Source organism: Lepisosteus oculatus, chromosome 5 (assembly GCF_040954835.1).
Source record: "Lepisosteus oculatus isolate fLepOcu1 chromosome 5, fLepOcu1.hap2, whole genome shotgun sequence".
NCBI classification, from domain to species: domain Eukaryota; kingdom Metazoa; phylum Chordata; class Actinopteri; order Semionotiformes; family Lepisosteidae; genus Lepisosteus; species Lepisosteus oculatus.
This window is the reverse complement of record NC_090700.1, coordinates 20,015,895-20,043,654: the sequence shown is the minus strand read 5'-3', so window position 1 is coordinate 20,043,654 and position 27,760 is coordinate 20,015,895. Positions and strand designations below refer to the sequence as shown.

At 35.0% G+C, this 27,760-nt stretch overlaps 1 protein-coding gene across 2 annotated transcripts; it reads right to left on the bottom strand.

Annotated features, from left to right (window-relative positions):
* Positions 1-14: 14 nt before the first annotated feature.
* LOC107076746 (T-cell receptor-associated transmembrane adapter 1) lies at positions 15-27,760 on the bottom strand. 2 transcript variants are annotated; one of them, XM_069190194.1, is made up of 6 exons: positions 27,626-27,760; positions 9,362-9,469; positions 8,163-8,199; positions 7,161-7,225; positions 6,219-6,295; positions 15-3,775 (listed from the first exon to the last, which is right to left on the bottom strand). In XM_069190194.1, the coding sequence occupies exons 2-6, from the start codon at positions 9,435-9,437 to the stop codon at positions 3,494-3,496; spliced, it is 537 nt and encodes a 178-aa protein (XP_069046295.1). In that variant the 5' UTR covers positions 9,438-9,469; positions 27,626-27,760; the 3' UTR covers positions 15-3,493. The 2 variants fall into 2 exon arrangements, with proteins under 2 accessions (XP_069046295.1, XP_069046294.1); XM_069190193.1 differs by lacking the exon at positions 27,626-27,760 and adding an exon at positions 14,078-14,209.

The window sequence follows — 27,760 nt, the reverse complement described above, 5'->3', positions numbered from 1 at the left end:
AAAACTGGGCCATATTACCCATAAAAGTAGATTTAATAATGTTTTAATTGTACAGCTATATACTGTATCATACTGCGGTTAAAGAAAGCATGATTCTCCCTTTAAAATACTTAAAACATATATACACACTTTGCAAAGACATGCTTTATTATAAGCTCTCTTGTTTAGAAAATACAATTTATTATAATATATTTACAATTAAGTCAGCAGCAGCTGTTATGTGCATTAATATTCAATATTTACGTAGTTGCTTATTAACCATGATCAACACTCCAGTGAACTTCAAAGTGAATGGTGGTGGAGATCTTTATCTCCCCAAAACTCACTCTGTCTTTCAGCAGGATCTGAAATTCACAATCTGAAAGCTGTGCTAAATACATTCTTTTAAAGGCATTTTGATAATATCCACATAGGCAACATTTCACATACTTTGCGTAAAGCCACAGTATAAACTGCCTGATTTTATTAGCATTTAACTGATTTTATTAGCTCTTAACATTCCATGCTTTTGGAAGGCTTTTTGTGCAGATTCATTGTAAGCATTTGGGTTTCACTTTTAAGAGGCTTTATCTGGAACATGATATTTTCCAGGATAGATTCTTGTCTCTTGCAACCCTAAGCCTGCTTTTATGTTGGTTTGTCTTTTTCAGATGGCATCACAAATAATAATGACACAGAAATAAAATAGTTACTTGTCTGAAAGTTCCTAACAATAAGCAATGTTTAGTACTGTATTCATGAAAACTACAGTTTTCTCTAGGGCTTTCAGCTTTCACAAACTGTTTCCTGCGATGGACTGATGTCCAGTCCAGGATGGAGTCCCCCTTTGTGCCCTTTGCTTCCAGGATAGGTGTAGGCATCCCTTACTAGGAATTAGCAACTTTCTGATGATAGATAATTGTATTTTTTTAGCTTCTTACTTTGTTTACACCAGGAGTTATTCAGTCATTGTCTGTTGGTCATACAGTATTATCCGCCCTGCAAAGTTACATTTCCAGCATTAAAAATATCAAATCCACTTCTAACAGTGAACACTGTGTTCCTTAACACATTAGCATAAAGGCATAGTGCTCCAGTCACCTGGCAGTGTTTTGGAAATCTTTTGGAAATCTTTTGCTAATCTTTTGCTAATTTTACAGTCAGACTCACAATAATATTGAGTTTTAAGAGCCTGTACATTTTTTTCAAATCCAGGACTGCATAATCTGTTGAGTTTTAGAAGATAACACAAGCATGTTTACTAATATTTTCCTGCTGTACTGTATGGTTTGAAAAGCAGTGCGGTTGTACTAGTGTGTCAGATGAGCCTGAGGCGTTGTGGTCAGTTCAGTTCTATTCTGGAAAATTAGTTACACAATTCTGTTTTTGAACTGTTTTTATCCAAACAGAGTGGTTAGTGCATACTTTTGGGGGTTGCTGTTCAATCCAGTTGGGGGGAAAAAGATAATTTTAATGACTCCATGACTCATACACAGAAACACAAGTGGGTGGCATATTCTCAGTCGGTTAAGTCTTGCTTGGGGGTTATGTTCATTTGAAAGTGAAATATTTTGGAATTTTTGAGAAATGATTAACTTGAGGGACAGTTAACAAAGTATAAAAGAAAGTATATAAGTCTGTCTTTTGAGTAGATTTCAGCAGTTTACACTGGGAAATAATCCACTCAAAAGAACATTTAATACTGCGAAAAACCTTTATACCTTATAACCTTTAAAGCCCAGGAACTAAACAGTGCATTTTGTCTTCATGTTTGCAGTTGTCTCCACTATTGTATTATTTAGAAGTTAACTATGATAACTCTGGTCCTTGTTTGGAAATGGGAACATTAAGTAAGACATGGAAATGGTGGGTGTGTTACTAATATTTCATCACTGCAAATTAATTTTAGGCTTGGTATGGTGTTATTTTGGTGTTTGACTTCAGTTACTTTTCTCAATATCTTGACTTTCATAAAAGTTTGAAGTAGAATAATGTTCTGTCCTTTTAGTGCATGTATTTCTATATTCAGGCAAAAAAGTACTCATCTGTAAATCTTCTCGTCTACTTCTGCAGTGGAAGATAAGTTTTCTAGAAGAATACATTTAAATACATCTTTTACCGATAAAAGCCTATATCAGATGGCCATGGTCTCATCACAGGAGAATGTGTAGCAAAAATAACAAAAAAGTCAATACTGCGGTATTTGCATACTTAGTACTGCACTTCTCTTCTCTTTTGTTCTCCGACAGGAACCTTTCTCTTTGAGCAAGCAGCTGCAAATACTTAGGATTACTGTTGCTGCACCAGTCTCGTGTTGCATGCTATGTGTGATGTTTTTTGATGTTCTGAAAACCTTGAGGTCAGGCTTCCTTCTTCTGGTATTTGATCTGTTTTCCACCTTGAAATTGCCACTGTGAGTGTCAGTTACCAATCCCAGTGAGCGTCGGTTACCTATTATTACACATGAGCAGCCTGAATACTGTCACTCAGAACTCGCTTAGTAACACTAACATGACTTAAAACATTCTTGTCATATTGCACTGTTCTAGAGTAAGTGTCATAGCTTGGCAACCAAGTGCAAGCATCAACCACTCTGCTGAAAACTGAAATCTGTATTAATTCCGGATCTACTTCTGTTAACTTGGACATTCATCTGCTTTTATATTGTTAGCTGTTAGAACAACTTTGGCTGTTCCTTTCATAATTCTGAAGATTTCGATCAAACTTCTTCTAGGTAATTGTCCTCTAATACAAATGGACTAGGGCACTCTTTTGCCTAATCAGTGCATTCTGGGATTCTAAGCTTCTGTTTTAGATTGTTCTTATTAATAAAGATAAAATTTTGTCATTTCAAAATGTTACCTCTGACGTGCCTTAAAATAGGAAAACTGATTTTTTTTGCAAATATACTATATACACACAAAATCTTGTGTTACACATTTTCAATGCTTATTTTACATTGACATACCTGCCTTTAAAAGGCAACTAGGAGTCATTGTGTCTTCACTAGACCCAAAATTAAACTAATTAAGCAAAAAGTTTTAATTGGGGTACACTGTAGCACGTTTTTTAATGGTTATTAATCAGAAGTATTTAAATATTATAGTCGTGAATATTGTAAATTACCTGCAGGTCCAGTGTGCTGAAAAAATATTGTTGGGAGATACATGTACATGCGCAACCATATGCATACACACACATCAATTGGGAAACTGAATGCTGATTTACCAGGCACTGGGATTAATAATCAGCGTTGCCTGTACATTGTGCCACAGTGACTGTCTGTCAAAATTCTCAGTGGCTGAGATGTGGAAGTGTGTAGCAGCTTCCTTCTCTCATATTTGATCAGGTATTAGTGTTCTTGACTGGAAAATCAGAATCGTTAAGTTAGGCTCAAAGGGATGTCCCGTGAAAAAAAGAACACTGAAAAAACGGAACACTATTCATACAATAATGCAGAGTGAATGCCTGGTTCACAGAACTAAAAAAAACAAACAATCCTGGGCTGGTCCAGCTACATACTGTCTTGAGGTATCGACTGGCTCTTGTTGAACTTGCTGAAGATCATGGCAGGGTCCTCGTGAATGGCCTCCTCGCTTTCCTCTGTCAGCTGCTGACTGTTCAGGTAGATGCTGTTTCTAGAGACCATGGTGCTGCTGGATCTCGATGGTAGAGTTTGTTCGGTTTCTACTTCCAGAAAATCCTGGGCGGCCTGTCTGTTCTTGTGTTTTTTCCTCTTTTTCTTATCCACCGTCAGATCCAAAGAGGCGTAGCACATGCTGGGCTCTGCGGCCGGCTGTTTAGAGAAACAGGATTGATGCATCTAGATCAGCGATTGGAAGCTTTGGAATGTATTCCGCTCATTCCACACCCCCAGCTTAAACATGAATTCAAACGACAGTCTAATTCTACATAATGCTTCTGTTAACTTAAATATTTAAGTTAACAGAATATTTGTTAAACAGAGCAGGTTAAAAGGTGCATCATACAGCACATGCAGTCAGTGCAGATTAATTGTGTGAGAGAGTTTTTTTTAAACACTGCTGGGCTTTATCGCAGCTGAAAAGTCTTCTAGCGATGGGTAACTCCAGAGTCCTACAGAGTTCATAGGTACTCTGCAATTACCGACTGAATGGCCTGCGAGATCTTTTCATTCAGGCAAGTAGTTCAATATGAGATGTGGAGTGAAGTACAGGCACCAACAGTACTTCGAGGACTGGGGCTGACTGTATATTATGAAGATTGCCTGTTGCCAGAAGTAAGATTTACTATAAGGAAGATAGTTTACTTATGTTCTTGTAAGAAAGCAATTTACTATGCTTTTTCTTAAAAACCACGAATTTCTTTACGTTTCTGTGTAGATCAGTAGAACTGTTATGCTGTTTACTTAAATATTTACACCTTTATGCAAAAAACCCATTCTTTTGACTTGACTTCACATGAGTAAATATTTTATTCCAAATTTCCTGCCACATTCCCCGACTAGAAGGAAAACAGATGCAGTATTGACACTCATAATGTTTGTATATAATCTTCTTTAATTTGCTCAGAACCTTTTATTAAAGCTAGAATTGATTTGACTCAAATGTATGTGGGTATCAGCAGTAAATGGAGTACCCCCACATCACAGGAATTTTTCCCAGTTCAGTTTTCGTTTTTGTGGAGGTTAGTACATAGTACATAAATGGCATTGCTTTTGCATAGTTTTTGTGTATAACACATTGATACTGAGTGCCAAGCTTATTAACCTGCTAATCCTTAAACCAATATTATTATAAATATATATAAATTAATTACATATTAAGGTTATTTAATTGATGTTCTACTAAATGAGGAATGGTGTATATTTTAATACATCCAAAATATATATATATAAATTTAAAAACTATTCACTGTATGTCTCAATGTGCTCTAAATTCTAACTCTTCTATAAACTGTAATTCTATATGACAGGCCACAGCGGACGTTATTAATGAAAGAAATCCGCACATCTTGAAATCATTACTGTCTAAGGCCTGTAGGAAATACAGTATGTGCTATTTGTAGCATGCAGATACAGTATGCAGTATTTGAAAGTTTGTTTTTTTTGTATATTTGCTTAGGCTTTTAAGTCACTAGAAGAAATATTGTAATGAAATAAAACTGCTGGAGTAATTAAATGTATGGTAAATTTACCATAATGGTGACTGTGCCGCCATTTCAAACAATTGGCTCTTTCTCAGGAATGAACGTGTAAATTTAAAGACAGATTCTGTGCCAACACACAATTAATTGTTTAACTGGCAACTGAACCTTTAAAAGACAACAAACATTGTCTTGAAAATCTAGAAGAGAATCAGCTAATGAAGTCCTTAATATAAAACAGTACAAAATCCTTTTTGTGTTCTTTTTTTTAAAGAAAGCTTCAATATCTTCACATGCAGTTTCCTATATCAAACAAACATGCAACTTACAAAAGAGTCCTATTTACAATAATGTTTGAATATCCAAAGAGTCATATAAACGTCTTGCTCTTTAAAAATTGTAAGTTTTATTTATTGAAGTGACGATTGCAAGCCCCACCATTGAAAGACAATACTATACAGTAGATACAGTCCTGTAAAATACTGAAGGTAACATATTGTGTCTTTGTTCGGCAATGCTGCATGTTAAAAAATATTGGTGACTGCAAACCTTTCTATTCTCAGCTATATTTTTAATGACCATGTTTGTAAACGTTAAGATGTTAATTGTTGTAGCAACAGATTAGCAAAATAATGTCGCCTTTTCTGTTTTCTGAGTTTACAGACTCTTACTGAATTCATTTGTTCATTTATGCTTCAGCGAAAATGACGAATTCCACCATCTGCACACGTCAAAAGAATTGAAAACACACTGTGCTACTGAACTGTATTTTTGATGTGAACATGCTTGTCTGCTTTGAAAGAAAAAAAACAACAAAAATAATTCACGTTTATTACCCTCAGAGTTATTCTAAAGTGTCATGCTCTTAAAAAATGTTCTCACTTTATTCAGTTTACTTCTGAAAATGTTTGAACTAGAACAACCGTAAAAGCTGTTCTCTGATTTTCCAGTTTGTCTTTCAGATTTGTGAATTGTCTTTAAAGGTGAAAATAATCATTTTTAATGAGATTGCTGTCTCTGCTGTGTACCATCTGCACCTGCAGTCCTTTTCTGTCTCGAGCATAACTTCCAATCATTTGTTCTACTTGTAGCAGATTTTTTATATTTCAAAATACCTTTTTTCCAGTTTGTTGTTTTCTAGGAGCTTTCATCTGTTCATAGCATTCCTCTTCACAGTCATAGTCCTCATGTGCTTAGGAACAGCAAAGAAACCATTAATATTGGGTTGATATCAAGAAAACAAGAAAAAAGGTGGTTCAGCTCATTTAGTCCATATATTCAATGCAGTACAAATCAGATTTATATGAAAGTTGATGTCATCTGATTTTTTTTAATGTCCAAAATGCAAGTACTTAAGTACAGTTTCTGTTAAAATGATTTGTGTCATGGGTCTTTGTACCACTGAGCTGTGGTCATTTGTTGTTGCAGATCATAAAAAGTTATTTGACATTTTAAAATGTTAGATAAGCCGCTGATGCAGACCTGCTTTCTTCAGTTTTCTACAGCTCCGAGGAAGCACTGAAGTCACAGAATGGCTAGCAATCTATTTTTGTTTTATTAGAAACAGAAAAAATGTAGTTCACTGAAAAGAGCAAACAATTTTGTGTAGGCAGGTCATTTTGGAGACATTCCTACACTTGCTGTGTGCCCAAAAAGAAATAATGAATTGCCTTTTTAGTGTTTATTTAAGCTTTTAGTTCTTCTACCTTAATCTACTTCACTTTGACATTGACATTCTACCCATTATTATTAGAGTGCCTGAGCCTGGTGTTTTACAATTGTAAGTTTGTCAGTGACAAATCCTTCCCTTTGTAACTTTTAAATACTTATGAGAGCTAACATTTTTTTAGGAAAATCTGCAGATTAATGGAGTCCACAAATCTAAATCTATGTCAATGCCGACATAAGGGACTTTGCTTTTCTCACTAGCAACATTTTAGTTTTACAGAGCAGAGCATCCAAAAAGGGTATGCACAAGAATAAATTGTTAAAAGTGTTATCTTTATAAAGTAATCGACAGCACGCACCAAAGGCAACACGATAATAAAGGAACTTACCTTCAAAGTCTTGATTTATATTCCCATATATTGGATTTTCATCAATTTGCTCTTCCTCCCTATAACTACAGGAAACCAACGGATAAACAGAAAGGTCACTCCATTTTGCACTTTTTGGAACATGTAACAAATTCTCAAGCTAAACCCATTTGTAATTTTGTACAACCCTGCTCAGTGGCAACACTAAAAGGTGCCTGCCACTTTGTAAACTTTTGTTTTCACTTTGAAGCAGTGATGGAGTAATAGGATTTGTTCAGTGTAATGCATTGTAGTCTAGATTATTGTATATATTATTTGTGTAATTGTAGTACATAATAAATTGGTTTGCATGTGCCTTGTCGTTGAGTACTTGGTCTACAGCACTTCTTTAATTCTATTAAAGTCTCATTGTCTCAGTTGTTCTAGGACAAAACTGTGGTTTAACTGCTCTTTAGCAGCTTCTGTACTGATAAGAAAATTTGAGATCTGATTAGGCTTAGAAATATTTCACAGGTTATTCTCTTTACAACAAAATGTTATGTAACTTTCATTTTAAACGATGACTGGCCATCTTAGGCAAGCATTTGAAGTAATGTAACCTATTGAGATTAAAACAGTTTCTTCTTGAGCTTTCAGTTGTTCCTTGTATACATGAGTTTCAGACATAATTCTATAACATACCATCCATTAACATTTAAATAATAATTTTAATATGCAATGATATAATCCTGCAACAAGTTTAAGTGGAATTTCACTCTGCATTATAGTGTAAATTATAATGTGCGACATTAGATTTAAATTAAAATTCAGTTTAAAAAAATCTTGTTTATATTACAAAACATCAGTAGGTATAATAATGTACATACTGAATAGTTTTGTTTTCATTAATCTTCATTATTAAGTTTAAAACAATTATTTTTTGTTTGACCTGTAAACCCTTTACAATACTTTAAAGCAACATAAAAAGGCTGATCCTCAAACGTTTTTAAAAGACAATATAAGACAATATAACACATCTCATACCTTGGAGCATAGTCTGGATATATTATTTGCTGAGGCACTGCAAAATGAATACAATAATACAAAAGTTAGGTTTATTATACAAAATCATGGATCTGACAGTAATACAATTATAACTCTTTACCACTCCTTTTCATAGTAAAACTGCTCAGTTAAACATTATGTTGCAATAAGGTCTAAGTTTAACACAGGAGTAGTTGACCTTAGTGTTTACATTACATGCCACTGCAGGGCTTTGAACCCTTTAATAAAACTGTTAAGGATTAATTCATTGTGTGTCTGCGTTTGTGTCTGTCTTCCTGTGATGGACTGGTCCTGTCTAGGACCCTGCGATCCTGAATTTAAAGATGTGGTTATAAAACTGAAACTACTGTGTTCAGTCAACAAGAAGATTGCAAAATAGATTTTTTTAATGTATAAATGTTTAAATGTTTTAAGTGTTCTTTATACAGTGTTCAAAATGTCACCACGTGGATTGAAAAGCCCAAACATAAAACTTTTGGACAGGTTTCTGACCGATGATCACCTTCAGATGATAGTTCATTTGAATTACTGTAGTTATGATCTGGCCTCATTTACATATTAAGTGTGAGGACAATACAAACAATCCAAGTTTTGGGTAATCACTGTGTTTTAGAAGAATAGGATTACAAATTAGATTCTGATGGAATACTGAGCATCTTCTGCTCTCATTAACAAATATGTGTCAATGGCAGCTTTGTGTGAGAAACCTAGAAAATAAAAAAAATGGTGGTTCCAGTATATTACATGACTAAACAATTTTACTTTGTTTTACTAAACAAAAAAGACAGCTCTTGAGATGTGTTAAAAAGAAGATTATCTGTATTCAGATCAAATATCTGTTTCACAAGACATGCAAGTACATACATTGACTTGAAAAATGCCAGAAACATTTTGTATGAGGTTTTGTATCTTAGGTGTCCTAACATGAAGTACAAAAATAAATTCTGAAATGAGTAAATTTCTCATCATGTTATTTGAAGAAAATGTTTGTCTTGTTTTTTGTTTCATAATGTCACCATAAGGGTGAGTTTTTCTAGTTTGTGAAGCTTAAAAATCAGTAATACTGTAAGAAAAACGTTAGGTAAGTCATTCACTAATGTCACTGTAGAAATTGATTTTACTGTGTAAAATGCAGTTACCACATTTACTTTTTAAAGGTATATTAAAATTGCACCCACCTTGCTCACATTTCCTTTGCCTCAAGCAAAAGACTATGTTTAAACAAACAGATATGAGCAGTGCTATTGCCGTCATTGCCAGACCCAACCAGGCAGAACTGCAGGGTTCTAAGTAAGAAAACAAAAAACATACAGAAATATGAAAGGTTTAATTCAATATGTGTAGACCATAAGCGATATTATGGAACAAAGTTTAGCACTGAAGATCCTTGACTTTGGCTATTGCTTTTTTATTAATTCCAGAATCTCTAGGTAAGCAGCCTTTTAAGGAGCGGTTTATAACCCATTCTCCTCTTAAGGATTTATTTCACACCTCCTCAAAATACAGCCTAATTGAATCCACTGTAATTCTAACACTTATAATAGTTTATTCCTAGAATATGCATCATGGGGATCAAGCATGCAGTATGTAACTATGAATACTGTTTTTAAGTGAGAAAATAGTTTGTAAAAGAGCTAACAGAATGCTAGTAGAAACACTAGTCTAACAGTGTCTGTACTGCCATGTCTGTAGGTGAGGAGGCATTCATCTCGTTTACAGCGATGACCTGGAGACCATATTATACAGCAGGAGATTTACTAGAGCAATGTGATTGAGGTTTCTTGTTTGGGGGTGGGAAACAGTGAAGCAATTGTCCACCTAAGATTTAAAGTTATGATCTGGTTTACAGAGTCTTGACCACTATTCCACATCATTGTATTTCCTTGAGTAGCTCATATTTCTTAAAAACCTATTTACAGTAGGTGTGCTTACCGGTTCTCAGCTTTTCTGTTGCGTTAACATGGGTGACTCTTTGTAGCTATTTGTTGTAGGCTCTAGATAATAATTTGTTATTAATAATATTCATTGCAAAGCACTCTTCATCCCTAAGGATCCCAAAGCTGCAGCTGAGCTACTGTGCTATGGAGCTTAAGACATCAGATCTGGAAGTTCTTCCACCTGTTGTTTTTTTGGGTGGTAGCAAGTAGCAAGGTTCGTAGAGACGTTAAAATCTCGGGTAGGGACACTGAGGGGTTTTGTTCACATTGTTTCATCAAACCCAGCTATATATCCGGGCACCAAAATGTGTCTTTAAAAAATAATTGCACCTACAATTCTTAAAAAATATTCCAAATTTATTATTAATACTAAATAATTATGCCTATGTGGTTTTGTTAGTGAGGTCTTTGTCTTTTTCTCGAGTTTCATCTCGGGTTTGATCTTTATTGAAAAGACATTAACAAATTGCTGTACAATTTATTTTGGATGTTAAAGACACACCATAGTGAACAGTCTTGAGTGTAAAAGGTGATTTTCACTCTTTCACGTGAGGCAGAGAGATGGAAATTTACATTTATTTTGTGATTTTCATTTTAAAATAGGATCACCTCTTACTGTGAGACGTTCTGTTGTGAGTTTCACTAAATTACTATAAAACACTATTAAAAAAAATGTATGAATTGGAGTCTTTGTTCTGAGAACATTGTGTTGGTGGTCTTGTCCATGCTGAATTGACAATGGTTAATAATTGCAATCTCTTTCCTCAATGAGAGACTTTGTAGCTACTTAGAATGTATGATACACTTTAAAGAAATAAGCATAGTCCTAGAAGGATGTGTCTACACTTTCCAAAAATATTTAAAAACATATTTACAAAATGAATTGAAGTGATAATTACACTAGCTAAACCTGAAAACAAAGTAACTTGTTTTTGAGTCAAGTGATGTACAGTATTCAAAGCTTGAAGAACTAGAAAATTCAAATTTCCTAAAGACTAAACCAAAACTCTTATCAGCATACCCAGAGTAGCAGGGTTTCTCTTTATTTAAAATCATTATAAATGTTAAATGCAATTAAACATTGGGTCTAGTGAGTTTCTTTTCTTGATTATGGCCTTATTAATATCAGACGGCTTGCCATTTGTTTCTATATATACAGTACCAGTGGTGATTCTACTGTTGTTACAATAATGCAGTTTATTTTAGCCTTTGCTGTAGTTTTTAAGTAAATGCTTCCAAAATATGGAGTCAGAAAGGTAAATAAATTCTCATGTGCTTATTGTTGATTGTTGGTGACATAGAGACAACGAGTAAAAAAGCCAGTGCGACAAACAATAAACACAGAGCAAAGACTGAGATGTCAAAACATTAATTAAATAATTAGTTGAACATTATATAAACATGTGGGATTACTTAAGTATGTGGTCAGGTCACAATTCTCCATTCAAGTCAAGCAATAGTAATAAACTGAGCTGGAAAGGGCAGATCTTGTTATACAGTATGTGCCATCTTAATTTCACTTTTCTTAATTGAGTAATCTGAGAGAAATAACCAAAAATGGAAATGGATAATCTCAGAGATTTTGTTTTGGCAGTTTTAGAAGTTTAGTTGTTTTATTTTTGCTTGACTACATTTTTTAATGAAAATGTTACACTACCTCAGAGTGTACATGCTCGTATTTACTGTATGTATACAGTAACACTTGTCCCTGTGTGTGCCTTGCAATGGACTGGTGTCTTGTCCAGGGTGTACCCCACCTTGTGCCCTTTGCTTGTCAAGATACTGTAGGCTGCAGTTCCCCCACAACCCTGAATTGGACGAAGTGGTTAGAAGATAGATGGAAGGATATTATACATTGTCTCCTAACTGACAGCTCAGTTTAGCTGAAAAAGTGCTAACAAAACAAACGTCATTGAATATAAAGTCCTGCATATATTATGCACATCATTTTTTCAATCTCTTGAAAATAAGTAAAGCCTTTTCATTTGATTCTTTCATTGTTAGCTATTAATATGTCAGTTTCCTACATATAATCTGAAGATTTTAGTATTTGACCATTACCGATGTACTATATTGTATATGCACTACGGTAGAAACAAGCCGAGATAATATACTGATTAAACATGAAAGATGTAGTCAAAGTTTACTTAACTCCTAAATTTCTAACTACGATTTCAGCTGGCACTGTAAATTCATATTAGAAGTTCGTGGTTTTCCAAAATGAAACTGTAATGGAAAATTATACCCTTTGATTAGCAGCGCGGTAACAAACTGAAGATTAGTTTTTAATGCCTTGTGAGTGACACAACAAAGAAAGTGTTCAGTGGCATAGCAGAACTGATATGCAGGTATTCCCCCCCAAACTGATCCAAGCAGTAGTTAGCTACAGGAAACCTCAAATTAAATATCAGTTGAGCTAAATGTTGTTTTTGCTGTTATTTGCCAACTGTTGAAGAGGTTATAGAGTGCTGGTTTCTTATACCCAAAGTGGGTTCTTTATTGTTACTAAATTGTCTGAGACCTCCATAAGTGATAAACACACATATTTCGATGCCCTTTAATATTGGCGTGTTGAGTAACATACCTTGCTTAAACGGCAGCAGTCTTCCCATCTAGAAGCTGAACCCCTGGGCCCTTATAGTCCGGAGGGCCCTTAACCACTATACCAGTCTGTCTCTTGGTTCTTGTCGTTACTCTTATTATGTAACGCACAATATCATATAATGAACTTTGAAGATGCAGGTATAGATCAAGCTTTTTTGTTCAGAATGTACACCATAAACAAGCTTAAGACCGATCTTTTCAACCACTGTTCGTTGGCAAGTGAAGTCTTGTACAATTCAGTTTTAGTTAACTCGGACAAATTAATAAACCCTGCTGTGTTAAAACATGAATTATTCTGCACCGAAGCACAACTTAACATGTTTTGTATATTTTTCAAAGCCAATAATATTTTAACCATAATTAGGTTTGGCAGTATATTGATTAAAATGAATGTTTGAGTAACAGTATTTCAAAACAAACATTGCACCCAAATGCAGAGTTCTAAGACACAAATTACTTTTGCACACCTGTTCAACTCCATTTGAAATTTTCTTTGTATTATCCAAAAGAAAGTGTCAATTTAAATTCAGTACTGAAATCCCACAAACGTTTAGAATGTCGAGTTTCATTTGAAACGAAGCCAGTTCAAGTAAAAAAAGAATACATTCCACTTATTTATCGATGTAAGATCTTCCAACAATGATTAAAAAATTGACTTATCATGTTGCTGTTTCTTGACCAGCACTGTATTAACAGCACATATTCTATTGTTGTGCTTTTTTAAAAAAAATAGATGTTCAGTAGTAATTACATAAAGGCTCAAATTTGTTTAAAGTTTCTTGTGAATATTGCGAATTGAAGTGTTGCAAATTTGTTTTATCTAGCTCAGAGTATTTAATGAACAGCTGCTATTTTACAATGGCAATATTCTAGAGTCTCATTCACAAAGAAGCCTTATCAGGTTCTGAGGGCATAAGACCACATTCTGCAACTGTTGTAAAAGAAATTGAGCACTTGCCTTATAATTTTCTCTGTTATTTAAATGTACAAAGTATTGTTAAACATAAGGTAATATATTGTATATATACTAATACAGTGTACACTCTTTTGATTACAGGTCACAAAAATTCAAAAAGTAAAAATAACACAATACACTTTCACTAAAGACGAGTCTCGTCCTCAAAAAGATATTATCCTTAATATAGCATGAAATAGCTCCACTTTTTAAATTGCATGATTGATGGTTTCTTCTTTCAGGGAGAAAAATATGATTCCAAAATATATCTACTTAAAAACACCATTATCTTTATTTAGTATATGTGGAATATTGAAAGAGAAAGACTGGAGAGAGTAAAGTTCAACCTACAGTATGTATGAATATTGTCTAAAACAAATGATTGTTTCAAAGCTTACCTGCCATCTTTGATGAGGATTCCACAAATGGCACAAAGGTTAGAATCTGTAATGTCTGTGATCCTGTCCAGAGTTGTTACATTCCTGCAAAGCCTTGCTACCTGTACTTTATATGGTCTATTTTTACTCCCTCTCTTGTATTTTTGCTGTCACAAACAGGAAACGTGGTGAACAGCCTCATTCACTGCAGTCTGTACTTCTGCAAGACAGTGCAACGGGTTGCTGAAAAGGATAATCAGTGCTTGCCTTTTTTTCTCACGTGTTTGAACATATTGTTTATGTTTCATTACTTAGTTATGAGCCTGAGATGTGATGTTTAAAGTGTTCTTCTTTTAAAAAATATTATGACAATAATAATGTTTTCACTAGGTGCTAGACTGCTCAGATTTTTATAAAAAAGATCTTGAGTATTATACCATAACATTTCGGGTTGATTTAAATTGTGTTTAAACATGCCATTTCAGAGTCTAATTTACATAGACCTTTTAAGCTCTGTTGGGTACTGAAAACAAGTTTGTATGAAGGGTCATATAGGGGTATAACCATTAATTATTTTTAATGAATTCTGTTCTATTTAGAGATTTTCAGATGGTACTGCAAGGCTCACAATTTATTCTGTTCTGATATCTATGACACCACCCCTAATCTGCAACCTCAGAACCACAGCTGGCTGTGAGTCTTTCTGCAATAAAATATTAATGTCTTGTGTCAGAACAAACTCCCACCATCTACTCCCCATCATGTTAAATTTGGCCTCATCAGACCATTATACGTGAAGGTTTCGTACAGTAGTTCCAACATACAGTACAATTTCCCAGGTATTTCAGGTTCATTTTGACTTACTTTCCGACCTTAGCTTTTATTTACGGTAGTTGACAAAAAGTTTTTTTTTAGCCTTCCAATGACAACCTTGTGGCAACTGGTCTTTTTTTAGTTACTGTAAGTGCTGGAAAGGATATTCAAGGTCATGCTGCGTGCTTTCTGAACTGACAAAGGTTTGCCTGACTTACTGTATATCTCTTCCTTTAACGTGTTTATGCTGGTCTTGAATTTGTGTTGTTTGGACCAATCCCATGACTTTTTTAATGAAACACATTAATATCTTTGCCTTTTCTACCATTATGAGGCTGCCTTCTCCGAGTATCTGAATTTTGGCCTAGATGTCCCAGTTCAAATGGCATCCTCTCATTTGTAACATTGTTTACGTGAAGCTTCCTTCTTCCCTACCATTCAGAACTGGTGTTTTAAATGTGGAAATTAAGTTTTGTGCTTCCTTATTGGAGCACAAATGTCTCTATTTCATTTGTAATGAAAAACAAAATATTGAAGTTGTTTATAAAAACATTTTTTTTGCATGTTTCCTGTTTAGAATCACTACAAAACCAATAATTTATTTACTTAGTGCTGCAACTGCGTTTTGTTATGTAAGGCTAAGTAAATACTTTAGAAATGATATAATCAGCTCAATACTTTTCATTATTTTGTGAAAAAATAACATTTTATTATATGTAGTGCAGAATACAGGATGACAGTCCAATCTATAAATCATTCTAAGACATTTTTTTGTTCCCGTCTCCTTGGAGGTATACAATCTGGAGGGCATTGTAGCCATAACCTTAGGTGAACTATATAGGTAAGATACATATAAAGTGGCCAACATTAATTCTTTCAAGAATGCCATTTATCTTCCGGAAAATATCTGCTTCTGATTTTCTGGAAGTACAGTAATTGCAAAAAGAGTAAAATCCAGAAAGAGTAAATAAACTTGTGAAAAAAATAGCAGTATAATGTTCTGTATTTAGAATGCTTGGATTTGAATGACTGTTTTTCAGAAACAGTCTTGGTATTTGCTTATTGGAGCACAAATGTCTCTATTTCATTTGTTATGAAAAACAAAATATTGAAGTTGTTTATAAAAACATTTTTTTTGCATGTTTCCTGTTTAGAATCACTACAAAACCAATAATTTATTTACTTAGTGCTGCAACTGCGTTTTGTTATGTAAGGCTAAGTAAATACTTTAGAAATGATATAATCAACTCAATACTTTTCATTATTTTGTGAAAAAATAACATTTTATTATATGTAGTGCAGAATACAGGATGACAGTCCAATCTATAAATCATTCTAAGACATTTTTTTGTTCCCGTCTCCTTGGAGGTATAAAATCTGGAGGGCATTGTAGCCATAACCTTAGGTGAACTATATAGGTAAGATACATATAAAGTGGCCAACATTAATTCTTTCAAGAATGCCATTTATCTTCCGGAAAATATCTGCTTCTGATTTTCTGGAAGTACAGTAATTGCAAAAAGAGTAAAATCCAGAAAGAGTAAATAAACTTGTGAAAAAAATAGCAATATAATGTTCTGTATTTAGAATGTTTGGATTTGAATGACTGTTTTTCAGAAACAGTCTTGGTATTTGCTTTGAAAGAAAAAATGTGCTGTATAGTAGATAAAAACAGAAGAAAGGTTAGAAACGAGAGGTGATTATTCAGCCCATTTGCTGTACCCTGTTTAGTTGCCAGTAAGTGATCTCACCTAGCCATTCCAGACAACAACAAATCAGTCCTGTTAGTAATTCTGATTACTAACCTGATTATATTTAATATTTTTAACATAGCACCCAGTGCCTCTTGTTTAGTGTAATGACATTCCATTGAGCTGACCTTAGTTTCCAGACTCCTGAGGCGCGAGACAGGATTGCTCCCCACCTCCAGTCTGATTTCAGTGTTGTCTCATTGCTCATCACCCTCAGAACTGTTTTTTAGCAAAATTAACTATTTTGCCTGACTTGTTTGTTTTTAACATTCAGAGTGGAAGTGGAGGTGTAGGACAGTTAGATAGCCTTTGTTTAAAGGAATCATCTCCGCCTATGGTTTTGCTCTAGCTTTTGTCTGCCTTAGCTCATATTTGTTTTTATACCTTAAAACAAAGACTTATACATTTTCTAGATCTGTGATACTTTAGAAAAGGCCCATTTGACTGGCCTTAATATTTATTCAATGAAGGTTAATTAAGACCATGACTTCAGACTAAACATGTTTACACTCAGTTCTGAGTATCATAACAGTTCATATATCCCAATATGTTCTAATATATTCATACATTCCAATATGGAGATACTGATAAGATGTCCACTAGTTATTACCTGCTTAACAGTGGCTTACATTGTTTGTAATTTAACACAATGGGACATCATTGGAAGGGTGTGAATACTGTGTAAAGGCATTGAAATTGGTTACGGTATATTGAAATATTGTTTATCGATTAAAAGCATACATTTTGAATGATGTTTGCATTCGCCTCCAGCAGGGATAAGCAAATTGTACTCTAAAAACTAAATTGACGCTAAAACTGAAAATGATGTCGTGTTGTTATAGTGAAATGCACAGTACATTCATCAGGAACCTGGAGTGAATAAAGTCTTCAGTCCATGTTTGTTTTAAAGTCTATTTTGCTTTATAACTGCTATTGTTGCTAAAAAAGTTTTACATAAGATCTACACATGTGACAAGTGATGGACTTTCTGTGTGCTCCAGGCATCTGTCATGACAGGGCATTTTTATGGATGGAGATGATTAAGATTATTTTCCAGTAAAATCTGGTGGTTCCTTTCATTCCATTGCAAGAGTGACGGTGTGAAGAAAGTTGTTTAAGTATTTCTGCGGCACAAAATGTTTTGTGGAGGGGGGGTGATGTTATTTCCGTCTTTTGTTGCGTTTCTGAAGCATTTTGAGATTAATAAAGCCAGGTTAATGAGGCCTTCAAACATGGCAGCAGGGTGAGTTCTTTAAACTTGTTACTTCAAGAGCATCCAGCACTAATCAGGGCTTGCAAGGAACTGATCTTTCCAAATATTTGTGCTCTTTCATCCCAGTAATGAATCAGCCAATGGACTGACATCGGAGTCACTTTTGACCCTAGCTTGACCTTTTAACCTGTTTGCACAGTGTACACACCCTCAGTATGTTTGTACAGAACCCATTAGCCAACGTCCTCCTTCCTCCTTTGAAACATTACCTGGCTGGGCTCTGTCCTGTTCATGGCCCATGTGGAGGAACTGGCTCATGCCTTTGGCGCCATCCAGAACTGATTACTACAGTGGTTCTCAAACTTTTTGGACCAAGTACCACCCCTAATCCAACCAAAGCTTCCAAGTACCACCTACAAGTCATCATCTCATAGGAACCCCAGAAATTATCATTGACCAACATGAGCGCATATGCACACACACTCACACATACATATAATAAATATTATAATAATAAACTTTTTGATATATTAAAATGTGGCTTCTCAAAGTATTTTACAGAAAAAAAAAACACATAAAAATAAAAAAGCACCATTTCAGTGAGAGGGGTGAGCCTGTTTAGTTGAGCAAAGCAGATGTGAATTAATTTTTCGAGCCTTGATACAATTCACAACAGTCTAACAGATTTTAAATCGTCAGGCATTTTCTGGACGGCAAAGGTCTCGCGGTGGATGTTGCAATGAAACCATTAATTTCTGGAGCAACCTCTCTAATTCGTGCAACTACACCGCTGTGTCGGCTTGTCATTGCTCTAGCACCGTCTGTACAAACTCCAACACATTTTATCCAGTCGATGCCATTCTCTCCGATAAATTCATTCAGAAGCTGAAATACGTGCTCTCCTGTAGTTCCTGTTGGTAGCGGCTTACAGAACAGAAAGTCCTCACGGGACGTACCCTCAAACTCGTATGTAACGTAAACGAGCAAATTGGCCAAATCAACTACAGACTCATCTAATTGTAGTGAAAAACATCTGCTCATCTTGACGCGCGCTGTCAGCATACTTTTGATATAATCCTTCATTTCAATAATTCTATGAATAACTGTGTCTTTCGGGGGAGGGCAGCAGGTCGAGCTGTTCAGCAGCTTTTTCTCCACACATAATAGTGTGGGGCTTACCTGCTTTAGCAATCCGCAAGTGTGCATTTTTCCACGTTTCCGTTTTTATTTCAGTGTTTATTTTAAGTATTTATTTCATGCGCATGGGAGAGAAACACAGAGACGCTCGGTGTATTTTTCTCAAATTAACTTAGAACAGTTCTTAAATATTTTTCTGTTATTTTTCCAGCTTTCCTGTGCTCACAAGATTACCAGCGTTCGTAGCACGCATTTCTGTGCATTCCTGTGTTTACAACGTTGGCATTGTTCCAAAATCACGCACATTCTCCTTTCTCCCTATTTGCTGGAGATACAGTAGCTTTTTTAAATACAATTGGTCACTTGCGTCCGTAGCACGCATTCCTATAGAGTGGTATAGAATTACAGAGTATCTCTTGTGTCCACTGAAGTATTAGCGCGCACTGTATCGTAGTACGTAGGCTGCTTATTCGACACGTATAAAAGTACAAAATATGAAAACCCGTCCCGATTTTTTCAGCGCACACAACACAATTCCAGGGTCATTTGGCGTACCACCAGCCAGCACGCCACGTACCACTGCCGGTACGCGTACCACAGTTTGAGAACCACTGGATTACTATAATACCCTACTAGTGTCATTTCCAAGAATACCCTGAACAAACTGCAGTATGTTCAAAACTCAGCAGCCTGGGTCCTTCCCAAGTCCCGGTCTAAACTTCATATTATTCCTGTTCTGAATTCCTCTAGACATTCTTTTCTTTATTATATACTGATGGAAAATAGAAACACTACATTTTCTGGAATGAGAATACTATAGTTATAGTTTATGTACTTTCACAAAAAGTTGTCAATTTGTTTTAAGCCTTCTCACCAGCAATGCAACTTGTGCAGTGAGGCATTGCATCTTGCCAATCACACGAAAGCTCGTTATGGGCACTTTTATCCAACGAGGTCCAGGTGGAACAATGCCTGGTCAGGTCACCTTTAAAAAGGCCTTAGGTCAAAGCTTAGGTCACTGCAAGAAAAAGGCCACACTTAGTTTTCTGCGCATTCCATAATGCCTCGAATGTTACCAAGAGGAAGGGACAGGGCCATTGGCATGCTGCAGGCAGGCATGTCATGTGCCAGCGTTGCCACACACTATGGAGTAAGCCACTCCACTGAGTCCCGACTGCAGAGAAGGTTTCAGCAGACTGGCAGGACAGATGACTGTCCAAGATCCGGTCGCCCTCGAGTGACCACACCAGAGCAGGACCAACACATCAGACTGGTCCATCTGAGAGAGAGTTTATCTTCCACTTGGATTTTATTATTCTGTGCAACAACATCTGTTCCACTGATGTTGGACTCTTGAACTCTTGAGTTTCCCCTGTGCTTCACTATGAATTATGGGTGATGGGTCTACTACTGTATGTTCCCTCATTTGTTGAATGACTCCCCATCCCACCAGTCCAGAAGAAACTATGAACTCCAATTCATTTGGGGTTTGATATCCAACTCCAATAGTGTTTTTCAAAGATGTAGAATTCCATTTTTTTCTTTATCTCCAGTTTGTTTTACTTGTATTTTACAAATACATTTAAGTACAAAAGTAAAAAAAAAAGACTTGTTGAAGACCTGTAACACACACCTTTGGAGCATCTATAGTACTTCTCCCAAACTTCTTGATTGATGCTTCAAAAGGACGATCTCACACCAGAGTCCTTGTGCACTTAAATACAGTATGTGATGGCAATTTAACCAGTCCTGTGGCCAGTCCTCTGTTTGCAAAACGAAGATGGCAGATAGCGACACACAACTGTAGGGGGCTGAGGGCTATTAAAAACACGTCAAGAAGGATGTTTCACTTTCAAAATATACAAAGATTAGCAATTTACTTAAATTACGTTTGTGTGTTTTAATTATGTGTGAGAACTTTTCTGTTTTCTGTGCTCTTTTGGGCTGTTCATTTGAGAAAGAAAACCAGCATCTATCAGATACTGTATGTATCTTATTTTTTTATTTTGTCATCTTCAGTGGTGTGGAAATTAGGTGATTTTTATCAATGTAGATAGATGAACAAAATATTTTCAGACGCAGAAAGTAACCTTAACTTCCCTGCCTATCTCAATTTTACTTTTTCCTTTTCTTTGATAAAACTCATTCAATTGTGTTTAATTATAACTGGTGTGCTTGAATGCCTCACAATATTACAAATTTGAGAAGGCTGAAGATTTGAAAGACATTTGAATCTAAGGCCAGCTCCTAAAACACACATGGCATGGTAAAGGGGTGGAAACAGAGTGAAACTTCATTTGGGCAATGTAACAAGACTTACGTTCACTGAGCAAACCACTAGGAAGATTCTGGTAACTTATTTTGGTTTCTACCCACTTGTTTTACAATATGACTCATATTTTTGGGACTCCTTTGAATCAAGGGCACTGGGTTGCCTAGCAGTATTGTATGAGCAGAAAAAAAAACCCTTTATATTTACATTTTATATATTTTTGTTGATGTTTCTTGACACTATTTGAGTAAGTGTGGTGTATACACAGCATTTCTTCATGAATCTACCTTTCTGTTCAGTCTGATAAGATCAACACTTATTTGCAGATTCATTTTTGAGGAAAGCTCAGTTGTTTAAATTTACTGAAAGAGCTTTTGATTTTTCCCTTAATCAGGAAAGACTGAAAGCAGTAACGTATACTCAATCATCTCTTTCTTTTTTTTTACAATTTTCCTTGAGTTTCAAGTATTTATTTATATTTTAGCTTGTTGTCACTTTTTTCAATTTCACAACATTGTTGTTATAATTATAACATTTAACAAAGTATACGATACAAAGTACGATAAGAACTTGAATTAAAAATTACCCAAATCAATGTAATACACTGGAACAGTGTGTACACTGAAAGGAAAAGTAAAGAATAACACTTTAAAATAACATTAAAAACACTATGGTGTACGACATAATTTAAGCTCTCGTTCCAAAACAGCTAGTAACCATGCATCAAAAACCAGATTAATTACTGGTAAATCATGTATCAGATAACATGTACCATATAACAGGAGAAATGTATATATTATATACCAAATGAAAAAGTGAGGTGTTTTAGACTTGAAAATACCTTGTAACCAGAAAGCTTTATAGCCACGATATGGCATAAATGTAAATTAGGTGAGTTGTATTATTTCTGAATTAAAATACTATGAATTTTCATTATTGAAATGTACCTGTAGGGAAACATTTTGTGGTATGAAACTGAGTAATACATTGTGTTTAAATTGCAACAAGCTAATAGCAACGTACGGTATACAGTATATATAGAGAGTTATTAAAAACTTAACAAATTATCTTGGTTTCAACACTCATTTACAGCATTTTTAATGTCTCATTGTATTTTTGTCCATCTTTTTCTTATCTAATTTACAGTGATTTTTGTAGCAATATAGATTTAAAGGATTCGATGTAATCTTTTTATAAATACATAAGCAAAATGGGCAAAATGGCCTTGTATGGTTTATAATGTTTTTTTTATGTTTAATACAGTATGTAGTTAAATGAGTATTGAATATTGAATATTTTGAATATTGTGAACCTTTGTTCTGTTTAGTTAGGAAATATAGCAGTTATTGTTGCCTGTTGTAAAGCAACAAAATTGTATTTCTAGACAAATCAATACTTAAGAGTATTTGAAGATATTATGTCTCTGAAACATTTTTATTTTTGTTGTTTTGTATATTTCTACCTGTCGATACAAGTAAACACATTATCTACTGTACCTGGGAAACCATAACATTCGATAATGTTGTAGTGAGCACTCCAGGCCTGTTTTATTGTTTGCTGTTAGATGATTACCTCTATAACGTACAATGTTAATAAAACTACTTTTAGTTATGAGACCTCATTTATCTTGGATAGCCATTGTTATTGACTCAGAAAATGTGCATTTTTAAATAGTATTAAAAAGTTTGAATTAAAAGTGCTGAAAAAAAAATCAGACTTACAGACTGTGGATGTATCAGTGACTTTGTAAAGACACAGAGTACATAATTGCAAGTGCCTGGCTTCATTTTGAGCACACAATTGTATATTTCTGATATTTATTTTACACCTTATACGTTTATAAGAGAATTTGCTACAAATCATTTTCATCTTATCTAATATTCAATTTTTCACTATCGGTCAATATGCTGTTATTCCCCCCAAAAATGTTTTTTTCCATTAATCTGTCAATTTTCTTACCACTTCATCCAATTCAGCATCACAGGGAGCCAGAGTTTTTGGACTGTGGGAGAAAACCAGAGCACCTGGAGGACTCCATTCACTCCAGAAGTGAACCCAGGGCACCAGTGCTGTAATACAGCCATGCTCACAAAAATATTTTTTAGTTACTTACAGTAAATCATTGTAGAATTGTTGCAGCTTTATATTTTAATTCTTATTGTAATGTACTGCCTCTAAGCTCTTGTTGTGTGGAGTTTACTTGTTAGCAGTGTACTATACAGGCTTGGTTAACTGATGTCCCATCCTGTGTATCCTGTGCCTCTAGAATAGGCTCAGGACTGCCACGAATAAACAGCTTTCTCATACCAGATAGGTGGATATCTTACAGTACATTACTGTACATACTGCACAACAAAGAGATGACAGAAATCTCTGCCTTTTTCATGCAGAACCTGTAAAAATATACTCATAGTGTATGTAGGTTTCAATCAGGTGAGTCTATCACTTTTTCCCTTGAATAGCATCATCAGTGATGGTCAGTCTGTTGTCATCCGCCGATGTGATAAGCCTGTTTATTATGCTCAAAATAAAAAGAAACCTTGCCCTTGAATCTTTGAATTCAAGTGGACCATAAATAATAGTGAATTTAAACATCTACCAGTAACTCTCAATAGCACAAGATTTCCCACCTCCCCGAGAATGAGCTGCTCAGGTTGCGCAAGGGAAGAAGAACAATAAGATTGAAAGATAAACAGGCGAGAACTCATAACCTCAACAGTACAGCAGGTGTATCCGCCAGACATGCATTGATCTAAGGTTCTCTCAGATTGGTTTTTATCCTTTTAACTCGTTAAGTCCTCGCATTCTAATAAAATACTTATTTTTCTACCCCTTTTTTTTATACATTCACTTAAAAGAAATGTTGCAATTAGGACATTAAATGTGGGGAAAATCGTATCTTTCTTTTACCAGTTTCTTTGGCCCTTCACTGCTGTACCCAACTTGACATTGTATAGCATAACGGCTCTATTACTTCCTTCACTTTTAAAATCCTCCTTAGTTTTTAACAATAATGCCTCAGATAATAATGAAATAATGAGTAGCTTTTAAGTCTTTAAAGACTCCACTTATTCAGTTTTTCCATTGAATATTGTCCTAATGGTTTTCTGGTCAAATCAGTAAAAATGTAAAAATACTCTTTTATTTAAATGTTCCATTCTAATACTTAATCTCGTTGCCTGAACCATTGAAATCTTAAAAATCATTTCGGAATCTAACTCAATTAAAAATACATGAATGGAACTTCAAGATGTTGTGAGGAGGTGTCTTCGAGAGGTGATTAAATCTGTGATTGTGGAGTCCCTTTTCTATGGTACTGGAAGGACAAACTACAGACCTCACCGCTGAACAGGATGAATAGAATAAGATGAAACTACATAGAGTATCTCAGACCACACATTCTGATATAGGCGGTAGGTGTTGCTTCAGGCCTGACAAATAGGTAAAAGGGGTCTAGGTGTGCAAATTACAAGCTCAACTTGGTAGCTAAAAAAACAGTAGACCCAAAGCACTGCAAAGCTTCAAAGATCTATTCTTATGAAACATGAGTGAAGTCAATTTAGCAATTACCCAGAATTCAATGGGAAAAAAGCATGCAATTATGGTGCACAATATTCGTTGCAAAAGTTTTCTTATGGTCTTGCTGAGCCATCTAGAATGATGGCCCATGGTTCATGTGTATCTGTCTTTTTCCATTTCCGACCAATCTACAACAGGAAGTGTCCTTTCATGCGAGACATCTGAAAAGATGTCAAGCTCTAGGACAGCCTTGCGACACTGAAATTATCAGCAGAAACATTGTTAACCAGCTTCCTGATAAAACCTAATTGTCATCTGTGCTATTTTTGACCTAATAATAGTACTTAAGAATAGTTGCATGGTTTTATTTTATCTTTTGATAATTTCACGATAGCACGCGCTTGTTTTTCCACTGGGCAAAAACAGTATCGTTTTCTTCTACCACATTTACCAAAAGAAGGAAGTAACGTCAAAGAATTAGGTTTGGGGTAACACTCCACACTGCTTTGAGAAATTGCTTCCATCTAACACAAACACAGTTCATTTAATGTACAGTTTACCTCACACTGTGCTGTGGAGCAAAAGTTATCAGAATGCACAAAATGGCTTTTTGGTGAAATTGTTTAATAGATTTTCATTTTTTACTCTTTTTTATTTTTGCTTTAATTTGAGAAATTTCTGTTTAGACTTCAAAAGGCTCAGAGATAGCTAGTCATGTTTGGTCTGGGTGTGTTTCAAGGTGGGGTAATACCCAATTATTGTTTAAGCAATATGGGTGTCTTGGTGCCTTAGCAAAATTAAATAATCGCTGTCCACATTGGACCATCCTGAACAAATGAAAGGGTATGTTATTTGATTACATTGCCTTGACCTTATATTTTAGAAATCCAACTAAATGCAGTGAATGGGTTTGTGTCTGTGCTACTACGAATATGAAAAATATTTTGAAGGCAACATTTATCATTTATCATTAATTGGACTACAGATCCAGATGCAATTGAAATTTCCCTTGATTTGAGATCACTAGTGTCTAGTTAGTGTTTGTGGTCTGTTTTGAGATGTTAGCTATGAGATGTCTGTATCAGGCAAATGTTCCGTTTTATTACTGATGCACGTTCTATGGATATTAATGAACAAACCATCTAGCTTTAGTCAAACGGACAGCTTCAGAATTTCCAGTGTTCTAGTTATTAAAGTCAAAGAATAAAATTAATTTTTACAGTTTAAAACAAGTGTCTTGTAAAAGTATTCAGACACTTGTACAGTTTTCACATTTTGTTGCTGTTATCATGACACTTTGAAGTAACAATTAATACTTATGATATACACAACCTACTCCACACATTCAGAGCAAAAATCAGAAGTAACTCGAAAACAAGTTAAATGGGAATGATTGTATACTGTAAGTATTCAAACCCTTTGCTGTGGCAAACCTAAATTGAAGAGCATTAAATTACCTTAATAAACCCCACAGTTAGTGGAGTGGTCTCTGTCAGTGTGCAGTAATAGAGCTTTCAGAACAACTTGGAGATAAAGATGAAAAGAAATTCAAAGAGGCTCAGTATTGATCGAGTATGGTGAATTCAGTCATTAAGAAACAGAAGGTGTATTGCACGACCAGTGTCTAGATCAGGCTGTGTTCCCTTTAGTTTTGGCTTTACTGTAACTCATTTTCCCATCTTCTGTTTGGCAATTCAGGTTTTGAATAAAATGTAAAAGAAAAGGAATTTATAAAAGACAAATATGTTAATAAGCAGTATCTTCTGTAAATTAATTGGATATTACTAACATAACCCTAATCCTGACCATATCTTGAATTACACCCCTAATCCTGACCTTAGTGGTATACTGTATAACTATCTGTAGCAACAGAATTGCCATTTTAAAACCTTGTTTATAGGTAGTTATAACAAGGACCCGAAGAGTGACCCAAAGCAACATGGTTTTTTTTAAAAACATAATATTTTCATTTTCAAAATACAGCCCAAATTAGATCTCCTCTTAATGCCAGCTCAGCAAAAACTTTGTTTTGAGCATATGTACTGTGTACTGCATTGATTATTAAAACTCCTTACTCTGTAGTTGTTAAAGAACTGCAATGACTCCTGGTCGTCTATCATATTACTTTTACAATGTTGATTTATAAATGAGTACGTACGCAGCTCCTGTTCCACTGTCACATATCCTGTGACCATACGGTCTCTTTTGAACTTTGTGTTTCAGTTCTCAGGCCTACTATTTATCGAGCACTGTTTTTCAGGAATTCACCCCCAAAAGAGTCAAGAACTATTTGTTTTTAAATTCCAGTTTAAGCCTTCTCTCTGTCATGGGTTCAGTTCTTTGCTAAGGACGCTTTAGAAATCTGTATTGTACTATTTCATTACATCTCTGAGGTTTAGTGATTGATTTTACAATCCATAAATTCAAGTTATACCGTATACACTACAACTGCGTTCTGTGACGGAGTAAGATGATGCATAGAGACACAAGGAACAGTCAGCATTGCCTCTTGTAACCTACTGTATTGTTTTTCATTTGAAAGCTTCTTTAAAGTAAAGACCAAAGATCAAGGAGACCAAAGCTGGTTTTATCAAGTGGTCATTTGGTCTGCTGTGGTCTGTGGTTTCTAATTTTGTCACTGATTCAGCTGTACTGTAGTTGACTTTTTTATGTTGAAATGCTAGTGCCTTGTCTTCTACTTTTCTGTAAACTAATTGCTTCTTATTGTGATTTTTTTTATGACTGTGTCTCCACAAAATGTACTTTCCTGCCTGTACTTTATATCCTAGCCTGTTTTCTCTCTCCTGCCTTCTGTGTATAAAAAGCTTAATTTTATCCACTTGTCCTGAAGCAAGTTCTCTTACCTTGTAGAAGGGAGTTGAAAATTGATCATCTTCCCACTGTCTTCTGTTCAACATTTCTTAGCATAAACTTATAAATTATGCATTTATTTTTTAAATGAAATAGAACTCTCAGGTTGGCACACTGATGTTTTGTTC

What these genes read in the sequence shown, in the direction of transcription:
- LOC107076746 (XM_069190193.1), bottom strand. An exon ending in GCAAAGGAAATGTGAGCAAG is followed by an intron (nt 8,200 to 9,361) that starts GTGGGTGCAATT and finishes TTCATTTTGCAG; the next exon opens with TGCCTCAGCAAATAATATAT. An exon ending in TATCCAGACTATGCTCCAAG is followed by an intron (nt 7,226 to 8,162) that starts GTATGAGATGTG and finishes GGTTTCCTGTAG; the next exon opens with TTATAGGGAGGAAGAGCAAA.